This window comes from Prionailurus viverrinus, chromosome C2, assembly GCF_022837055.1.
Source record: "Prionailurus viverrinus isolate Anna chromosome C2, UM_Priviv_1.0, whole genome shotgun sequence".
NCBI lineage: Eukaryota > Metazoa > Chordata > Mammalia > Carnivora > Felidae > Prionailurus > Prionailurus viverrinus.
In genome coordinates this window covers 86,081,183-86,102,312 of record NC_062569.1, presented here as the reverse complement: position 1 = coordinate 86,102,312, position 21,130 = coordinate 86,081,183, and the positions used below count along the sequence as shown (strand labels likewise).

At 51.5% G+C, this 21,130-nt stretch overlaps 1 protein-coding gene across 1 annotated transcript in view; it reads left to right on the top strand.

The window, feature by feature from the left end:
* Nucleotides 1-2,071: 2,071 nt before the first annotated feature.
* Nucleotides 2,072-21,130, top strand: part of XXYLT1 (xyloside xylosyltransferase 1) — a 169,925-nt gene continuing 150,866 nt past the window's right edge. The window contains exon 1 of the mRNA XM_047875903.1: nucleotides 2,072-2,660. Within this exon, the coding sequence (XP_047731859.1) occupies nucleotides 2,160-2,660 (501 nt within the window). The 5' untranslated portion in view covers nucleotides 2,072-2,159. The remainder of the gene's footprint in view (nucleotides 2,661-21,130) is intronic.

The window sequence follows — 21,130 nt, the reverse complement described above, 5'->3', positions numbered from 1 at the left end:
TTCAGGAAGCTGCAATGTTAATTTTTTTTATGGTTAAATAATTGGAATGAAGAAGCTACAACATGGAGGTGAGACTAGTCTCGAGTATTTTCCTGTGTTTACAGAATTTGTATGTAAAATTTAAACTGTCTTGTTATTCATTTCTTATCCATGAATTCCGGGAGTAGTGATCTTATAAAGGTCTGAAAAATAAAATATTTGTTGAATAAATTCTAGACTAGGTGGTGGAAGGAAAAGCCGTGTTATTGATGGTGTAGGTGGGGGAGGGGGGGCTAAAAGGCACCAAGAGGAATTATTTTTCTCTTATTAATGAACAACAGTTATGACGTAATAATATAGCTGTAGCACACTGCTGTGGGGGTTCTGTGGAGCATATACTAAAGTCTTAATGGAGATTTATGGTTTGGTATTTGTAATTACCCTAGTAAAGCTATGGTCACTGAATTGTATTTTGGCACTTGTTGGATATTTAGACTTCTTGTAGAGTTTGGTGTTTCTAGCATAGTTTATATTGTTTGCTAAGTGTCAGGCACAGTTTTAACTACTTCTTGTGTATTTTCTCTCATAACCCTAGGCGGCGTAGGTGCTCATATTAGCCCTGTTTTACGAATGGGTGTAACTGCAGCTCAGATTACGTAATTTGCCTGACGTCTAATAATTTGCATTGCTAGAGCTGGACTTCCAGCTCTCTTAACTTGGAGAGCTTGCTCTTGTAACCACAGTGTCTGCTAAAAGCTGTGGTAAAATACACACAATTCAGAGCTCGAATTATTGCTTTCAGTGCTAATCTTGGCTGAAAACCTGGGCATGAGAAGCAGTTAAGACTTGGGTTGAGGTCCGATTCCATTGCTTACTAGCCAATGAGCTTTGGGTAATATACTGCTCTGAATCTCAATTTCCTCAGTTGTAAAGTGCAAATAATACCTCTTCTTAGGGTTGTGTAGATTAAATGAATTCAAGTAAGAGCCTATCATGCAAGTGAGTTAATTCAGGTATCAGGGCTCCGCTCAACACACAAGATGACTAGTATGTATTGAATTTGTTGCTAACCTTGCTTCAGAGCTCCAGTTATTTTTTCAGAAAAGTGTTATCCCGATTGAAACGAACAAGAGTTAAAAATGAGATGAATTGTGGTTCTGGGTACCATGCTTTGACCAATAACGGCATGGCACAATAAACTGCTGAGTGATAATTCTCCAGTACATGTGCATTCGCTTCGACGTCTATCAAGCATGCAGATCATTTGTACATGTTTAAATGCTATGGTATTATCGTCAGTCCTTAGAAGACTGAAGTTAATGAGTTTTTTATGGGGTAGTTGTCAGTGTCCAACTATCTAAGGTCAAAACCGCCACTCTGTGACCTTGGGCAAGTTACCTCAGTATGCCTCAGTTAAAATTTTGAAAGACTACCTGGTACATCTTAAGGCTCGTTTCAAGTGTTTGTCTGTTAAAAAAAAAAAAAAAAAAAAAAGACTTCATCTCTGGCGTTACTCGCCTGGAGCTCAGGAGTCTCTCCCGAAGTCGTGGGCAGCGGGGTCCCCCTGCTGGCCACATCCTTCACATAGCCTTCGTTTGGCCTCAGGTGCCCGTGCCCTGGGCAGGCCATTTCCACCCCAAGGAAATTCCTTATTTACTGTGAATGAGGAAGGAGCTGGCGAGTTTAAATTCCCTAGCCCCAGCCATTCTCCCAGGTGTGAAGGGAGGGAGTCGGGGAGAGGGTTCAAAGCCTGCAAACATTCGGGGCAGAAAGGTATAGAGATAAAATGTTCTCTTTCTGCGTCCAGTTTTGTGGTTTTGCTAACCGAAGGTCCTGCGTTGGGGCGCCTCTATGCCTTTCAAGGCTCAGCTTCGATATCTAGCGTCTGGGGCTAGATATTTAGGACGGCCAGTTTTAACAGACCTTGGCTTTCTCCAAGTCTGAATACTTACCCGCCTGCTCGGTCCTTCCCAGCTCGAATCCCTCTAAATCTAGGACCCAGCGGCTGCCCGGCGGCCCTGGCTCCGCCTCTCCGCGCATCAGCGCCCGAGGATTGGCTCCGGGCAGCGCGGCACCGCCCCCGTTATGGCCGCTGTCCGCCGCCTAGGCTACTAAGTGGCTGCCAGGGTGCTGGTCTCGGCTCTCCCTCCCCGGCTGCTCGGTCCGCCGGCCCGTGGCGCATGGGTCGGCGAGGCGGGCCCCCATGCGCTCGGGCCATGGCGCGCCTGGGCGCTGTGCGCTCCCACTACTGCGCGCTTCTGCTGGCCGCAGCACTGGCCGTCTGTGCCTTCTACTACCTCGGCTCGGGCCGGGAGACCTTCTCCAGCGCCACCAAGAGGCTGAAGGAGGCCCGCGCCGGGGCCCCTGCCGCGCCCACGCCTCCCGCGCCGGAGGTGGCGCGGGGCTCCGTGGCGCCGGCCCCGGGCGCCAAGGCCAAGAGCCTGGAGGGCGGCGTGGCCGGACCGGTGGACTATCACCTGCTGATGATGTTCACCAAGGCGGAACACAATGCCGCGCTGCAGGCCAAGGCCCGCGTCGCGCTCCGCTCCCTGCTGCGCCTCGCTAAGTTCGAGGCGCACGAGGTGCTTAACCTGCACTTCGTGAGCGAGGAGGCCAGCCGCGAGGTGGCCAAGGCCCTGCTTCGAGAGCTGCTGCCGCCCGCCGCCGGCTTCAAGTGCAAGGTGAGCGGGGCCGCGGCTGAGGGCTCCGGGTGGATGCCCACCACCGCCCCCTCCCCCCGCCATTCTTCTCGCTTTGCCCGAAATGGGTGTTTGCGGTACGCCGGGGGCGACGTCCGGGGGGCGTGTCCGGGAGTCCGGTGCACTCGGCTGGTGCTGGAGTGGAGCCGTGGAGCCCGGGTGTCAACCGACTACCCCTGACCCGGTCTCCCCCCATTAAGTCCCTGTTCCCTCTAGAATTGGCTCTCCCCCCTCTCTGGTAGCCTTGCAGGATTCAGCACTGTCTTCACTGTCTGCACTTCTTTTTATTCTACTCAGTCTTTGACTTTTTAGGTTGGACCAGGTCATTTGAAGGCACCAGTAGTCATTCTGTGCAGAGTCTGCTGGACAGTCTTAGGTCGCTTGAATTGCTGAAATCGCAGTGACATTCTCACAGCTCTTATGGTATTTCGGTCAGAACTGTCTAAGCCCAAACCCAAACAGTGTGAACTACCTCATCCCCTCTCTGTCTTCTTCCCTACTCTCGAGGGTCACAAACCCATTTAGAGAAGCCACCAGTTCCTCTCAGGGAGGAAGAGAAAGCCCTAAAAGGTACAGATATGTATGATCTGGGGAGAGCACAACAGAGCTGGCCACCTTGTCCCAGGCGGGACCAAACTGCCTCTGTGGCAGCTCCCACATCTCCGCATCATCTCCCTTGATCTCCTGGCTCTGCTTGTCAGAGATACTGTTCCTGACTTAGTGTTAATTACTTCAGTCACATTGCTAGCCTCATTTTGACCTAATGGTTGCACAGAGGGGATCCAAATTCTGATTTTTGGGTAGGACTAGTAGGTGATCCTAAAGGATGAAGTCTGATGGTGGGAGAAGGAGCAGTGAGGCAAGAGTAATAATGTTCCATGTGTTTGTGCCCAGTGAGCGACAAGGGGAGCTGCTGCCAGGATCCTGTAGGGTTCCGGGGTCTTTGGTAGCTCTTCTTAACCTGCAGAATCAAGCCCCAGCTTCTAGGAAGGCTGTGTTGTGGGCCTAGCCTTCCTCTCCAACCTGGCTTCTTGTCCTCCTGTGTGCACCTTAGATCTTGACTGTGCTGAATGTGCCTTTACACAAGCTCTCTGCCCAGGATGTCCTTCCTTTCCTCCTGGACCCTTGGCCACTCTTTACTTAGCTTTCACCCCCCCCCCCCCCCGGGAATGTCCCTAGACTTGGGGACAATCTGTGCCCAGCCCTCCACAGCTTTTTGTTCCTGCTTCCCCCCCCCCCCCCCCCCCCATAGCATACAAGGTCTATGTCCTGCCCAGAACAAATGAGCCTGTCTGGAGCTCACCATAATCAGGGAAGGGCACTTGGGCCATGGACTTCATGCTGTAGGAGGCCAAGAATTCAGGTCCTTGGGACCTACTGTCTGATCTGGGTTTTTCACTCTGGGGCCCATCCCGGTTTACCTAATTGGGATCTCAGGGTGACACCTGGCAACTTGTCCCACGTGATCCCTAGGACTTTAATGCTTGAGAAACTCTGTGTTGGTTCAAGGGAGAAAGCCAAAAGCCTGTGATCAAAGGGCTGTTCTGGGCAGAGCTGGGATTTGACCGTGTCTCCAAACCCCACCCTGAAGGCCAGCATTGTCATCTTTTCACTTTACGGAGTCAGAGGAAGCAGACTTCCAGATCTTTACCTGTCCCCTTATCTCGAGCTCCAGCCACAGCTTCTTGTGCACTCAGGACTCTCCAGCTTCCAGGCCTTTGCTATGTTGTGCTGCGGTCTGTGCACAGAGGCGCGTTTGGGTGCACAGAGGTAGTTCACACTGTTTGGCCATCTTCAGATGTCATTCCCTCTTTGGAGCCTTCCGGGGAACCCCCATCTGCAAGGCACGTCTTCCTCGCATACCCTGGTGCTATGAATGTATCAGGTCTTATCTCCCATCCCCGTGCATGATGCCTGGTGCATACTCAGCGCCAGAAATACTGGCTTTAGGGCCAGGCTCCCATCGTGGTGTCTGCGTTTCATTCTCCCTCCCTCTGCTGTGCTCAGTTCTGACAGCCACAGGTCACCAAGGCCTGGAAGCAGCTGCGGATGACCTGAGGGAATTGATCCCACCTGTGTTGAGGCATCACAAATGAGGGTCGGGGGGCTTTTGTAGCCAGATGGCTGTGGTCAGATAAGAGTTTATCAGTGTCAGCGTAAAATTGTTCCTGTTACTTTTGAGTTCACATTTTATGAGTCTGTTTTCTGTTTGTGATAAACGGTGCTCTTTTTTTCTTTAAATGTATGGTCCTAAAAGGTTTGCTTCATTTTATTGGGCATCTTAGTTCTTCCTCAGGTTTGGAATATTCCTGAAAGGAATGCTTCTTCTGGCATCATTTCACATAGGCTTTTCCCTCTGCCTGGAGTACCCCTGCCCCCACCCCCACCCTGACCCCTATCCCTAAATCCTGCTTTCAGGTCTCAGTGTAAATGTTATTTCCTTGGTAAACCTTCCTGAGCACCCGTTACACACTCTCATAGCACCAAGTACTTTTACTTGGTAACATTTATCATTGTTGTAATTATATAATTATTGAATGAATTATTTGTCTACCTTTCAAAACAAAGTAGACAAAGGGCATGGACGCTGACTTAAGTGTTGTATCCCCAGCACTGAACATCATGCCTTATATATGGGAGTGCAGTTTTTTTTTTTAATTTTTATTTATTTATTTATTTATTTATTTATTTATAATTTTTTTTTTTTTAACGTTTATTTATTTTTGAGACAGAGAGAGACAGAGCATGAACAGGGGAGGAGCAGAGAGAGAGGGAGGCACAGAATCCGAAGCAGGCTCCAGGCTCCGAGCTATCAGCACAGAGCCTGACGCGGGGCTCGAACTCACAGACCTTGAGATCATGGCCTGAGCCGAAGTCGGACGCTCAACTGACCAAGCCACCCAGGCACCCCTTTATTTATTGTTTTGAGAGCGAGAGCGAAAGAGCAAGCAGTGGAGGGGAAGAGAGAAGGAGGCAGAGGATCCAAAGCAGGCTCTGTGCTGACAAAGAGCCCGATGTGGGGCTCGAACTTGTGAACCATGAGATCATGACCTGAGCCAAAGTCATACGCTTAACCGACTGAGCCACCCAGGCGCCCTGGAGTGCTCTTTTAAAAAAACATTTATATTAGAGAGAGAGAGAGAGAGAGAGAGAGTGAGTGTGCACACATGCGTGTGTGCATGGGAGGAACAGAAAGTGAGGGAGACAGAGAATCCCAAGCAGGCCCCACACTGTCATCACAGAGCCCAACTTGGGGCTCAGTCTCACAAACTGTGGGATCATGACTGGAGCCGGAATCAATAATCAGACACCCAACCGATTGAGCTACCTAGGTGCCTCTGGGAGTGCATTTTATACTGAGAATTGTCCTTTTGGTATTAATTAAGAAGAAGGAAACTAGAAATTCTCACCCTGGCTGCATCAGGCCTGGGACCTTTAAGAGCATATAACGTAATGGGTGAGGAGACTTGCCCAAGGCCACTTGGGGGGTTACTGACCTGGCTAGGACTAGACCCATGTCCTGGGCCACTGTCTCTCGCTTTGTGCCATGTTTCCTCTTTAAGTAGCACTTTATCTTCTAGCAGGTAAGGTGATAAGGACAGTTCACTCCCAGAGAGAGTTGCCTTGAAGTATGTTAGAACATCTTGGGGACAGGAAGGCAGCTCCTTGCCTACCCAACTATCTGGAGACAGCCTCCACCCTCAGGGTGGGCTCTTGGACTCCACCACGTCTGTAAGATGCAGAGCAGAGCTACAGTGAGCCAGCATGGAAATGTTCTCACACCTGGAGGTCTCTTCTAAGGCCATTTTCAAGTGAAACAGAAATACCTTTTAGCTGAGATGGTTGCAGAAATAGATCACAGGACATTATTAGTGGCCTTATATTTTGGTTAATTAAATATTAGCTAAAAAACCATTCACTTAACCAGAAAAATCTTGTGTTGATGATTATTATTTTATTTTAGAGAGAGCACAAGTTGGGGAGAGGGGCAGGGGGGAGAGAGAGAGAGAGAGAGAGAATTTTAAGCAGGCTTTACTCTCAGTGTGGAGCCTGATGCGGGGCTCAATTCCATGATCCTGGGATCATGACCTGAGCCAAAGTCAAGAGTCAGATGCTAAACTGAGCCACCCAGCTGTCCCCTTGTTTCGATTATTACTGAAAGTCTTTCTAAATCTAGTTTGTCCCCTAACAGTATGGAAGTCCGTCATCTGTTCACGTATTTAATAAGCATCCAAACCCACTGTGTTCCAAGGTCAGGTTAGCTGCTGCTTCTGGCCTGTGTAACAGCTCCATGGACTGACTGCATCACAGTCAACCTGGGCATGCTTATTAAAAATTCAGGATCCTGGGAGCGCCTGGGTGGCTCCGTTGGTTAAGTGTCTTGACTCTTAATTTCTGCTCAGGTCATGATCTCACAGTTTGTGAGTTTGAACCCTGCGTTGGGCATGGAGCATGCTTAGGACTCTCTCTCTTTCCCTCTCTCTCTCTCTGCCCCTCCCCACTCGTGGTCTCTCTCTCTTTCTCTCAAAATAAATAAGAAAAAGAAAGGTTCAGAATCCTGGGCCCTGTCCCAGCCTGTGGGTCAGAATCTCCTGGGTGGGGCCTGGGAATCCGAGTTTGTATAGAGCTGCAGAGGCAGGCACGGGAGTCACTGCTGTAAGGGATGGAGGAGCGCCTGGGCCGTCCTGTCCAGCTTTCTTACCCAGGTCAGGTATGTTCCCTACGACGCCTGGCACATAGGCATTCAGGAAACATTTGGCTGAACAGCTCTCTGTCATCCAGGCTGTCCTAGTTCTGCTGGCCTGGGAAAGACTGCTACATTCATCTTGTGAAAATGCTTTTATGGTGTGACTTCCCCTCAGAACCTCCTGATTCCTGGCGCACTGTCATCTCCGGCTTCTCCAAATTCTAGACCTACTGCAGCTGACTTCGGCTTCCTTGCCCAGCCTTTCCTCCCTAGACTGGGGGAAAAGCTGTCCCTTCACGTGGGGTTTTGCTCACTCTGCTTCTGAGCCATCTGTTGCCTCATTCTGTTTGTCAGGAGGAATCCTGCTCTTCTAAAACTTAGGTCAAGACTTACCTTTCTCATAAGCCTTCCTTGCCATATTGAGTTTGATAGAATATGCCAGAAACCCCAAATTGTTCCGGCTTCAGCAAGATTGAGCCTTATTTCTCATCTGAATGGAAGTTCAGAGCTAGCCATTCCTGGTGGCGTGGGGGCTTCGTGAAGTCATCAGTGTCCTAGGCTCCTTGCAGCTTCCTGTTTCACTGTCACTGGGGAGTGGCCCTTGTCCTTTTGGGCCAGGATGGCTATTACCGCTTTAGCCATCACATCTGTATTGTGGTAGCAGGATGGAGGGAGAATCAAAGAGTGCTCAGTTAAAAATAGGGGTCCAGTTAATAGGAAGGAGAGGAGAGTAGGTTTCAGGGTAGACAACCAGCCATCCCTGTCCCACCCCTCAGGAGCCCACCTTGGGCATCACCAAGCACGTGTTATCCGTGGGACCCTGGGTTCACAGCTATGGGGACACAGACATGGGTCAGGCACAGCCCCTGCCATCCAGGAACCCACATCGCTTAGTGTCACATTTACATACAGCTTATCTTGCTGTAAAACTCAGCAGGTCGGACAGGAGATGGTCCTGAGGGAGTGAGCTCTGAGTTCCAGCCCCAGCTGGCCAGTTACTAGCTGGGTGACGGTGGGTAATCCCCTGAAGCTTCCTCTGTAAGTGAGGCTCACACACCCACCTCCCATGTAGCAGTGAGGATGAGATGCTGCCATTCTGTAGAGCACTTAGCCCAGTACTGCTTTGTCTCTTGCTACGGGGGCAGTCTCCTAGCACGGTCCCACTCTGCTGACTTCTGGGGAGATCACCACGGTGAGCAGGCCCCAGAGCTCCTGGCATCACTCAGCACCGACAGGACCCATGGTCATCCGCTCCTTTCTCTGTGGGGTGGCCAGCTCCCTGCAGAGGCCTGGCGGGGCTCACCAGTATTGCTCACAGTACTGCTGCTTTGTGGTGTTTCTCCTGTTCTGTCACTGTGTCATCACTCAGATGGTAGCCGCCCAGGAAGGCCTTCCCAAAACCCCTTTTCTAACGCAGCCTCACCTGAGCCCTCATCTTTCCCGTCACCTGCTTTGTAGCACATCCTCATTTGTTCATTCACTCAACAGATGCTGAGCGCTTATCCTGTGCCTGTGACCAGTGGGAACGGAACAGAGTTTCTGCCCTGGTGGAGCTTACATTCTGGGGTTGTGGGGGAGGTGTAGGAGAGAGACTTGAAACAAAAAATCAAGTACATACAGAGCCAGTCAGTGAGAAGTTTAGAGAAGGTAAAGGGCATGGGGAGTGTACGTGTCGGGGGTGGGCAGATGGCTGTTTGGTATAGGTGGTCAGGAAGGGCCCTGCCAATGAGGTGACGTTTGAGCAGGGACTGAGGGAAGTGAGCATGTAGACCTTTGGACGTTTAGAAGGGAGAACTCTAGGCAGGGAAAACTGCACGTGGGAGTGTGCTCCTCATGTTTGAGAAAATAACAATCCTCACTTATTCGCAGGCTACCTCTCCCTACTAGAATATAATCTCCAGGAGGGCAGGGACATCACTTACCTTTTTCATTGACGGAGGTTGGCAGGAACCCCGTCAGTGCCACTCCTGCCTGCTTCTGGTCCAAGTTGGAGGTGATAGACTTGGACAGGCAGACTGCTAACCTGCAACACAAGAATCAGACAAACTTCTGGAGGGACAGGCATCCCTGGACAGCCACTGGCCTCCCTGCGGGGATGGGCAGGCTCTCCGCAGGTAATTCCAGAAGAGGGGAGAGGAAGGGGCCAGGGCAGGCATGCCTTCCAGACTCACCCATCAGATCAGTTTCTTCTCTTGCCTGAAAGGAGCTGTTCGTGTTCACAGTGGAGAGCAAGAGGCCAGGAGTGCAGAAGACACGAAACAGTGGGAACAGAGGTGCTCCCTCTGTCCCTTGTCACCGTTATCTTCTTAGCACAGCTCCTGGCACATTCAAAGCGCTCAGTAAATATTCACAGTTGATGGACTGATGGCTGTGTTAGTCAAACCCAGGAAATCCTACCAGAGTTCTCCATGATCTGCCCCTCTCCTGTAAATCCCGTCTTCCTCAGCATGAGGCTGGGTTGCTCAGTCCCCAGATGACAAGTTAGGAATAAGAAGCCACGAGCTTTCCGCACTTAAAGCACTTGTTGGATTCCAGGAGGAGCGAATGCTGAGGACTAGGGTGGCTGGACAGAGGCTCTTTGCACACATTGGGGCATTTCCAGGGTTTCTGCATGAGCAAAACTGAGTGGCTTTGAAAAGATGAGCACCTCAGCCCCTAGCCGGGGCTGGAAAGAAGCGTTAAGACCTCCATGCTGGCTGTCTTACTGAGGAACTGTTGACAAACAGGTGACACTGAAATGCAGCTTCTCCGGCCTGCCAGAGTAGTGGGCACCTTGCATTGGAATGAAACGTGAATAAGTTAGATAGTCTGGGAAGGAGGTGGTTGGAAAAACGCGTCCTGAAATGAGAGGCTCTTTGGAAAGGTAGGATAAGGGGCACCTGGTGGCTCAGTCAGTTAAGTGTCCAATTCTTGATTTTGGCTCAGGTCATGACCTCACAGTTCATGAGTTGGAGCCCCCCCGTTGGGCTCTGTGCTGACAGTGCAGAGCCTGCGTGGGATTCTGTCTCTGCCTCTCCCCTGCTCACGTGTGGGTGTGAGCACGAGCACTTTCTCTTTCTCTCAAAACAAACAAACAAACAAAAAAAGATTGGCTGACATTTTATACTATAGAATTTAGAGAACAATGTTATCTACCAAACACACTTACTAGTGGAAGTCTTTTAAATTAGAATATGTTCATGAAATAACTAGTATTTTGTGTATCAATGCATGCTTCTCATGAAAAACTTCAGTCATTGATCTGTAAGGAATGTGGTATTATCATATCCTATACAATAGACTCTGATAATTTCACAGATAATAACATTGATAATGTGTTAAAATGAGAAGGCAAAACCCATAACATAGGTCAGGGATCATCCTCTAGATGAATCACACTGATACATGGGTGATTGGTAAATGCTCTGAGGGCCTCAGTGTGCAAATGGAACGTTCAGGCTTTGGACATCAGTAATTCCTCACTGTGTTCTGTTTTCTGTTCCCATAGATCATTTCTCAAAAGACAGATAACCACATTTTTTTTTTTTGCAATTAAATGGAGATAGAATTTACATGCCATAAACCTCACCCCTTTAAAATAGTTCAGTGGTTTTTAATATTCATAAGATTGTTCAGCCATGACCACTAATTCCAGAACATTTTCATCACCCCCAAAAGAAGCCCTGTACCAATTAACAGTCACTCCCCGTTCCCCTTTTTATCTCGCACTGGCAAGCATGAAACCACTTTCTAGTTCTATAAATTTGCCTGTTCTGAACATTTCATAATAATGGACTCATTCGGTGTGTGACCTTCTGTATCTGGCTTCTTTCACTTAGTACGTATCAGTACACCATCCTTTTTTATGGTTGAATAATATTCCGTTGTATGGACAGGCCACATTTATCCGTTCATTAATTGAGGGACATTTGGGTGGTTTCCCCTCTTTGGCTATTGTGAATAATTCTGCTGTGAACATTTGTTTATGAGTTTTTATGTGTATGTATGAGTATATACCCAGGCATGGAATGCCTAGGTCATATGTTAACCTTTGAGGAAATGCTAGACTGTTTTCCAAAGCGGCTACACCATTCTTCATTCCTACCAACAGGGTATGAGGGTTCCAGTTTCTCCACATCCTCACCAGCACTTGCTGTCTTTTATTGGTTAATATTTATTTATTTTGAGAGTAGCGTGGGGGTGCATGAGTTGGGAGAGGCAGAGAGAGAGGAGAGAATCCCAAGCAGGCTCCACATTCACAGTGTGGAGCCTGACATGGGGCTCGATCTCACGAACGGGGAGATCATGACCTGAGCCAAAATCAAGAGTCAGAACTCAACCAAATGAGCTACCCAGGCGCCCCTCGTCTGTCTTTCTGATCATAGCCATTCTCAATGTTGTTAAGTAGCATCCCGTTTTGGTTTTGATTTGCATTTTCCTAATGACTAATGGTGAGATGATTATATATTGATAAGGACAACTGTGTAAATGTATTTGGTATTTTTCCTGTGTGTTTACCAAAATGCATTTTACAAGAAAGACCAGGTGTCTTGACTCTCCCCTCCCCACCTGGAAAGATGTTATAGCATCTCTGGAAACGCTTATATTCTGAAGCATACAGTTTAGAAATTTCCAATGTGTGTAGTAATGTTGTCCCTAAAATCAATGAGGTGGTGTTACTCGTATGAAGACTTGATTAGGAGAGAAATTGTAACATTTGTTCAGCGCTTTGGCGTATATAAAAATGCTTTTACAAACGTCTCACTTGAGCCTTACTGTGACAGGGGAGGAGCCCCCGAGGCTGATAGGTCAGCTGACTTACCTCAGGTCTCAAACAAAGTCTTGGGGCTGGACTGTGTGACATGCTTTAGGGAGGGGTTGATGCCCACAAGAGTGGGAGCCAGTGAGGGCTGGGCCATAGCCCACCTCGAAATCTGTATCGTCCCCCTGCCCAGAGGCCCCAATTACATCAAACTGAACAAAGACCGAGCTTGTAACTCTCCCTTGCCTTCCCAGAACACTGCAGAACCACCAAGTTTTGGAACTGGAAGGAAACTCCGAACCTCTGGGTACACTGCCCTCCCAGTGAGCTGGCAGACCTGGGGTGGAGCAGGCAATGACTTACTCAGTGCCACACAGAGCTGGGGTTAGAATCAGCCCTGGCCCTTCTGTCTTCTGTTTGGGCATCAGTGTAATCAGCAGCCTCTGCTCCCTTTTGGGAGAGCGGGTTGAGAGCCAGCTCACCCTAACCCCCACCCCCGGCAGAGCTTGCCAGGTGCTGGGCCTGTCTGTGTTCACCCATTCCAAATGGGCCTCCCTGCACTGTGTCCCCACGGATCTTTCTGGCTGGGGAGGGGAGGCCAGAGCCCTGCTGGTTGTTGGGGGCTAGCTTTCCAGCAGCCTTGTACCTGAGAGGGACTAAGGGGTCAGTCCTAGGGGAGCTGTATCCCTGGAGTGAACCCATGTGGTGTGTGCATTGCTTTGGGGTATGTGCTGGATGGAGGGAGCTCCGGCGCTAGAATAAGTGCGTAGGTCTCCAGGCCAGGAGGTCAGGAGGCTGGAGTAGCTACAGGAGTGCAGCCCACACTGGGCCCCCAGCCACCCCTGCCTGTCCTGGCCCTGTTCCTGAGACCCAGTAAGGGGGCGGCTGCTCGCCTGCCCAGCAGGGTCCCCTCTCAGGCCCGAGGAGCCGCGTGTGGCTCTCCGTGTGGCCACTGGAGGGCGCCCCTGCCTCGTGTTTGCTTGGCTGGGCCCGGTGCCGCGCCGGAGCCGCCCGCCCGCACTGCTCTCCCACCACGGAAGCCTGGGGCGCACGCAGAGCTGTTTTTGTTCTTTCACCACAAGCGTCCCGCCCTCTCCCCCCAGGTTTTAGAAAGGAAGATTGAAATGAAAGGGAGTCTGCCTGGCGATCGTGGGCAGTCATTTCCTTCCTGTGCCCTGTGTAAACCAGCTTTGATGAGGCCGTTTGAAAAAGGTAGATGAAACAGAAGCTGGATGGTTGCATCCGGATGGAGAAGACATCAGTGCTTCCTGGTGTCGCAGTCCGAGGGACCCGTGTGGATGGGGGCGGTGGTGGCCGGGTGTCTGCGCATCACGAGCCTCCTCTGGCCTGCCCTTGTCCCCACCAAGTGACCCTCAGCTGGGCCCTGCCCACAGCCTCTCAGCTTCCCGGGGTGCATCCACCCGGTATCCACATCACACCTAGCATGGATGGGCCCTCTGGGAGAAGGGGGGCGGCCTGCCCCTTAGGGGAAAGAGCAGTCCCTCTTCCCCACCTGGAGCTCCTGAGAGATCCTTGTGCTCTGTCTGTGCCCCAGGTATCCTGCTTGGCCCGTGGTGGAAAGTTGGGGGAGTGGTGGGAATCTCCAGTCTTGCCACGCAGACTTGGTGGGGTGAGGGGCATGATCCTCCTGGTGGGGCGGTCACTGTGTCCCTATTGCTTGACTGTGTGGAGCAGGGCTTTTCACTGGAGGCAGCACTGTGTACCCATCCCTGTTTTAGGCGCTTGTTCTGAGCAGCGGAGCCAGGCCCCGTCAGCTGGCACAAAGCCTGCTGTTAACATAATGTGCTTTAAATTGAAGCCATTTATTTTATTTATTGGGGTGATTACTGTTAAGCAGCCTCATGAAGTGATCCTCCTGCTGGTGGGACAGAGGCTGGAGGGAGCCTGGAGGCTGGCCTCTGTTGCCCTGCGCTGGTCCGGCCAGCCTGGGAGCACACTTTCCGCCTCTGGCCTCCTCTTCCTCTCCTCACTGGAGCTCATCACCACTTCTGCCCCCAGCAGAGTCTGTACTGTGCCAGCCAGGGCAGGAGCACATGGCTTGGAGCCCAAGACCTGTGTTCCAACGGAGTCTGTGACATTTGGGAACAGCGGGGCCCCAGATATAATCCCCTGACCTCTTTCCCCTCAGGCATGATCTTACAGGTGGCTGTGAGATAAAATGAGGCAGCTGGAGGCCTGGCCTGCAGCAGGTGGCTGGGTAATAAATGGTGACTGCTACTAATGGTTCCTAAGTAGTGTGTTGGGAGGAGGGACTCTTCCCTCATCACTTTAGAAGGCACAATGCTTACTGATTCAGTTGGAGGGCAGTGGAACTGGCTTGCAAAACCGCATTCTGCCAATGTTTATTTCATGATGTCTTAGTCTGTTGGGGCTGCTGTAGCAAAATATTACAGATTGGGTGGCTTAAAAACAAAGGAGATATTTATTTCTCACAGTTTTGGAGGCTGGAAGTCCAAGACCAGGGTACCAGCAAGGTGCCAGCAAAGGCCTTCTTCTGGGTTGTAGACTGCCAGCTTCTTGTGAGACATGGGGTCTGTCTTATAAGAGCGCTAATCCCATTCGTGAGGGCTCCATCCCCATGACCTAAGCAACTCCCCCAAGGCCCCACCTTCAAACACCATCACACTGGGATTTAGGATTTCAACATAGGAATTTGGGGCAGGGGCATAAACATTCAGACTATAGCACAGGGTGTCCTCATGTTCTTTTGAGTCTTCTTCAGTTTCCCAGACTACAGTGTTCTCTTCTTCTCTGATCCTCCCCTCCAACCCCCAACTGCTCTTAACAAAGCACTGTGTATGCCCCACTGAAAACACTGGATACTTGCCTCATTTGGTGTTCAGTTGTGCCCTTGCTTTCTCTTTTCTGCTGGGAGGATGAGGCCCCAGTCTTCATCTTTCCCTTCCCCAGCGTGCCTAGCACATGCCTGGCTCTGGGCAGAGGCTCAGCAAATGCCAGCTTGATTTGGCCTGTGTTCTGGAGTGGGTGCTGTTGTTTCCTGTTACGATGATGAAGCTGGAGCCTGCCCTTTATAGTCTTTGTGTAGGCAACATGGATGATCCTCCTGTGTCTTTTGAGGGATGGAGTCTTCTCTGTGAATGTTCCTTTCTAGAAGTTTCTAGAAGGTTCCATCTCAAATTTGTTTATAGTAAACTATAAACAAGCATTATTCAGATTTGTTTATCTCTTTTTAATGGTGTTTGATTTGTTTTCATGGTCTGATTGCACACAGTAATTGTTCATAAAGTTTTTGAGAATTCTGTCAAATAATAAGTATAAGTGATTTTATTTTATTTTATTTAAAAAAAATTTTTTTTTAACGTTTATTTATTTTTGAGACAGAGAGAGACAGAGCATGAACGGGGGAAGGGCAGAGAGAGAGGGAGACACAGAATCGGAAGCAGGCTCCAGGCTCTGGGCCATCAGCCCAGAGCCTGACGCGGGGCTCGAACTCACGGACCGTGAGATCGTGACCTGAGCTGAAGTCGGCCGCTTAACCGACTGAGCCACCCAGGCGCCCCTAAGTGATTTTGAAAAACCAGGCTACTGGAGAGACCTACCTATCCCCAGAACTTGCTCATATCCCTCGTTCCCACCCATCCCTCCTAGCAGGGTCTTGGGCCTTACCGTTTGTGGCTCATACTCCATTGAGTGTTGTGCGGGGCCCTTGCTCTTGCCAGATCATCATGGTAGCCTGGGATGTAGTTCTGTGAAACCTGCCCAGATGGCCAGGCTCTTTGAGTCCTGGTCAGTGTGGGAGTCTGAGGGGCTTTGTAGGCTTTGGCAGATGGACAAGTGGATTAGACATTGTTTGAAAAACTTGTGCAGGATTAGGCATAGTGCAAGCTTTGCTCAGGGTGCCCCAGACCACCTGATGTCTGGGGGGCAGGAAGACACAGGGCAGGGGACTCCTGGTGTGCCTGAGACTGGCCTTGTGAGGATATAGGATCTGTCTGTGGCAGTCAGGGAGCTTTGGGGATGGGCATACATAGTAAGTTCCCCATCTTACAGAGGGGGAAACTGAGGCAGCTGGGGCAATAGACTGGCCTTGTCTCTTGTACCTGGCAGGAGAGTCATGACCAGAAGGAGAAGGGCCATCTGGCTGAGTGAGTGCTTGGCTTTCTGGCTGGTTGGCGGTGGTCAGACATAGTGTCAGCAATCAGGACTCCAGAACAGAAGGAGCCACAGAGCCTGGCCTGGCCTTCTCTGACAGTGCCTGGCCTGGCCTTCTCTACCTTACTCAGTTGTCCAGAGTTTTGGTCCACCCTGAGCCGTTCATGCCCCTGAGACTCTGCTCAGTCACTTCCCCTCCTGGAACGCCCACCCCTCCCTTCTTTATCTGCTTAGCTTTTTACTCTTCAAGATTAAGCTCTAGTGGATTCCAGCCGTGTGGGAAGCCAGTCCTGACCATCTCTATGTTGGCCCTTCTCCTCTGAGCTCCCACTGTGCTGAAATCAGCCCCTCTGCAAGCTCCTGGAGGCCAGGGCTGTGTCTTCCTTCATTCTGTGTTTCCAGGATGTAGTATAGCCCAGGGCTCAGGGTAGAGTGAGGCTGCACAAGTTTGTTGAACTGGAGGAGGTAATTTGCCGGCATACTTGTGCACCAAAGTACAAATGCAGGCTGTGAGGCTGTCTCCTGGGGCCTCTGGGAAGTGAGGAGTGGGCTGCTGGGCGTCCGTGTTCCTCTCCAACATTCTGTCAGCACGTGTCTGGCCAACATTTGGAGTCCTTGGCCATCTATGGAAGCCTCTTGATTTAAAGAAGCCTTCCTTGTGCCTTTTATTATAAGTTCTCCAGACAGGAAGTTGTCCAACCTGAGACCAGCTGGGAAGAGCCAGGTGTGTGTTGGAGATTCTTTTTGGGTTTCAGAACTATCTCCCTTGTATTACTAAGAAGAGATACTGATGCTGGTCTAGGGGAGGTGGAAGGGGCTTGGCTTGTGTTTCTGTCCTGGGGTTTTACTTACCTCTTGCACCTTATGCAGGTAGAGAGGGTAGGGCTGCTGTGGCCTCTTGATCTGCCCAGAGCCCCCAGCTGGTAGGTGGTACCTGGGGCCGACACTTTGAGCTGAGGTGTGGTGGGCAGAGTCCTGCCCAGGTATCATGTTCCTGGGTTCTAGTGCTCTCTCTGACCCTGGATGCCATTGACAAGGCCTTTCAGTGTCTCTGAGCCCCAGTTTCTCATCTGTAAGATGGGGAGGGACGTTTCAGCCCTGAATAATATTCCATGGCTCTCTTACTGGCCTGTGGAAACTGGGTGCTAGAAATTATAAAGGAACAAGGTCCTTCCTAGACCTTTCCTGAGTGTGAGGGTAAGAGATCGGGGGTGGGTCTTAAAGCCATGGTTCACCTCTTTCTGGGGGTAGTTCCTGGAATGGCTCTGACCAGGTCCACCTTGCTGACTCTTCCCTCCCTCTCTGGGAGACACTGATTCATATCTCGGCCTCTACCCCTGGCTTGGAGTGTGGAGTCATGCAAGCTCTCTCAGACATTTACCATTGTCATTGTTGACAGCAGCCGTTGCCACCATTTAAGTGACAGGGGCCATGCCAAATTCTCCCCTCCCTCTATTTAATCCTCAGAGTGATCAGACCTGTGAGGAGGGAGGTACTCTCCCCTAGGCAGAGGTTTCACAGATCCTGAGCCCAAAGAGGGTTTAGTAGCTTGCTCAGAGCCATACAGCTAAAGGGGCTGAACAGTCTTTCTGCCTCTTAAGCACTCTGCCTTAGTGCCTGTGATGTCTGTTTATTTTGGGGGTCATTCTATCTCTGAAAGGGAGTGCTCCATGAGGGCTGGGGATCCCAGGAGGCCTGGTGCCCCGTGCTTGCTGCCCGCTGGGGCCTCTTCCCCTTGTCAGTAGGTCGGGGGCCCGCTGGGTGGCTTGCGAAGGGCAGGGGAACCTCAGAGCCTGTGTGGGGCAGATCTCCTCCCTCCTCCAGGTTCTGCCTATAGAATCAGCTGGGAGCCTCTGTGAGCATGTAGGTCTCAGAGGACCATGATGCTTGGAACCCCACCTCCCTGGTTTGGCCGCAAGTCAGCAGAGGTCAGCGCTGGAGAGAACTAGACAGGTTGTGTAGTCCTGTTCCTTCATGTAACCTATGAGGAAACTGGGGCCCAGAGCGGCCAAGCGACTTGCTCAGGGCTGGAACCCAGGTCTCCTGCCCCTGCCTTCCCTTTTTTGTGTTTCTGAAGCCAGTCCTGGATTGTGCTGGTCTCCATATGCCTGTTTGTCTTCTGTTTTTGTTTGTAGCCCGACCGATTTTTCGGGCCTCGCCCACCCTGCCCTGCACATGTCTGTGTGTCGTTTACACAGACTGGCTTTGCTTCACACCCCACTGAGCAGCCGCTCCGCGGTGAAGCTGAGTGGGTCTCCTTGGGTGCAGGCCCCAGAGCCGGGGGGGCTGGTGTAAGGAATCCCACTGCCGTCTCCTGCGGGGTCTGCACCCCGTCAACCCCAGTCCTGCTGTGTCTGTCATGAGGATCTCTGGGGGTCAGGGAGCGGGCTCTCCATTACGTAAGCTGATCCACGTGGCACACAGTAGGTGCTCAGGGTACTTCTTTTTCCGCTCTTTTGCTGCCCAGCTTGCCTTTAAAGTGCAGCTGAAGCACCCCACCTGCAGAGCCCATTCTCTCTGAAGGCCTCGTGTGGAGTGCTGGTGAAGCTGCCACATGGGAAGCCTCAAGGGTGCAGTGCATGTCTGCTCCCCCTCCCAATACAGCCTGGGGGGGGGGGGTAGGCGGGCATGCGTTTCTCGAATGAGTATGTTGCTGACTGTGGATGGGTCTGGGTCAGGATGCAGCTCCTCCCTCCAGGAGGCAGTGGGTAGCTGTTTGCCTTCTCTGAACTCCTTCCTTACCTATACCTGCCTCAAAATGTTGTGGGGATGGAATTAAAGGATCTGTCTGTGCCCAGCACATACTAGGTGTCTTCTGTGGACCTTGGGCATAGCTGCCCTATTCCCCATGAGTCCTGTCCAGGTCTGTGTCCTGACCTCCAGCAGCCAGACCCTGCCTGGATCCACCCCCGAATGCCATCTCATGAGCCTGCACTGCTGGTCTGCACCTGCTCTGCTCAGCCAGTGTCACAGGTCAGATCCCGCTGTAGGTGGCCACGCCCAAGTTGGCTGCATGGATGCTCAGGTTTGTCTCCTAAAAGGGCAAGTTTGGCACAGAGATCCTCTGGCCCACATACTTTATTGTATCTGTGTACATGCCAAGTAAGAGCAGGATGGTCACTGAGCCCAGTGGGGTTACACCCTGCGGTCCCCAGTTTCCTCCCAGTGGAAAAGGAACAAGCTTTCTGCTCAAGAGAATGGCTCCTGGAGAGGAGACAGTGATTTGGAAATACCCCAGGAGGGAAGTGGACCAGTGCCCTGTGATTGTTATTTTGGCGGGACTTTGGTCTTGGGTCCCTGGGAATGGAGCGCTGGAGAACTGGCAATCCTTGGTCAGCCACTGCTGACATCTGAGTCATAGCCAAAATCTCAGGTCCCTGATCACCCACTGGGGTCCAGCTGTGCCTGTGGAAAGGCGAGGGGCAATGGCTGGGCATGTGGGCTGCCCCCTGGCAGCGTGGTCACACAGTGCCCAGCCTCAGGGACACTGGCCATCCTGTGGTCTACCATGGAGTCTCCTGGTGTGAGCTGATGGCAGGCACCACTGTGAGTTGTCTGAGAGCATCATTTCTTTTTTTTTTTTTTTTTTCTGAGAGCATCATTTCTAAGTGTGCCGGTTTAAAACTCAACTCAGCTAGTGACTCCCTTCATTAGTGAAGAGCAAAGAGCTAAACAGTTAATTGAGGTTAGTGAGCAGTATTTGCGGAGGACAGAAGATGTTTCTGGAGGTTGATTCCGTTTACTTCTTCAGACTCATGGAACAGCTTTTGCTTTGATCAGAAATGTGCACAACTGAAGTTATGAACTAATCTGGCTCGCTCAGAAAGTTGTTAGACTGTGAGAACAAATGCAATATGAAAACATTTCTCTTTACCTAAAGCAAAAGCTGTGTCTCAAGCAGCTGGCTCTGGGAGATGAAATACGATGACCCTGCTGCTTAACCTCTTGGTTTCCGGAGCTGTTGACTCCCGAGCCCTTTTCTGTGACATGTGTAGCATCTGGAATGGATTTATGGAAATCTTTGCAGGGCTTGCTATAGCCTGGAATTACGGAAGGGGATTCTTACCGCCCCACGAGAGCATTCTGTTCGAGGAATCTGCCTGGTCCCTGGGCCGTGGGTTGTGGGGGGAGAGAGTAAGCAGGTTAGGGGGAGAGAGTAGGCGGGTTGTGGGGAGAGGGTGGGTGGGTTGGTGGGGAGAGAGTGGGTTGGGGGGAGAGAGTGGGTGGGTTGGGGGGGAGAGAGTAGGTGGGTTGGGGGAACAGAGTGGGTGGGTTGCGGGGGAGAGAGTGGGTGGGTTGGGGGGAGAGAGTAGGTGGGTTGTGGGGACAGAGTGGGTGGGTTGGAGGGGAGAGAGTAGGTGGGTTGGGACAGAGTAGGTGAGTTGCAGGGGTGAGAGTAGGCGGGTTGGGGGGAGAGAGTGGGTGGGTTGGGGGGGAGAGAGTAGGTGGGTTGGGGGGACAGAGTGGGTGAGTTGCAGGGGTGAGAGTAGGCGGGTTGGGGGGAGAGAGTGGGTGGGTTGGGGGAACAGAGTGGGTGGGTTGCGGGGGAGAGAGTGGGTGGGTTGGGGGGAGAGAGTAGGTGGGTTGGGGGGACAGAGTGGGTGGGTTGGAGGGGAGAGAGTAGGTGGGTTGGGACAGAGTAGGTGAGTTGCAGGGGTGAGAGTAGGCGGGTTGGGGGGAGAGAGTGGGTGGGTTGGGGGGGAGAGAGTAGATGGGTTGGGGGGACAGAGTGGGTGAGTTGCAGGGGTGAGAGTAGGCGGGTTGGGGGGAGAGAGTGGGTGGGTTGGGGGAACAGAGTGGGTGGGTTGCGGGGGAGAGAGTGGGTGGGTTGGGGGGAGAGAGTAGGTGGGTTGGGGGGACAGAGTGGGTGGGTTGGAGGGGAGAGAGTAG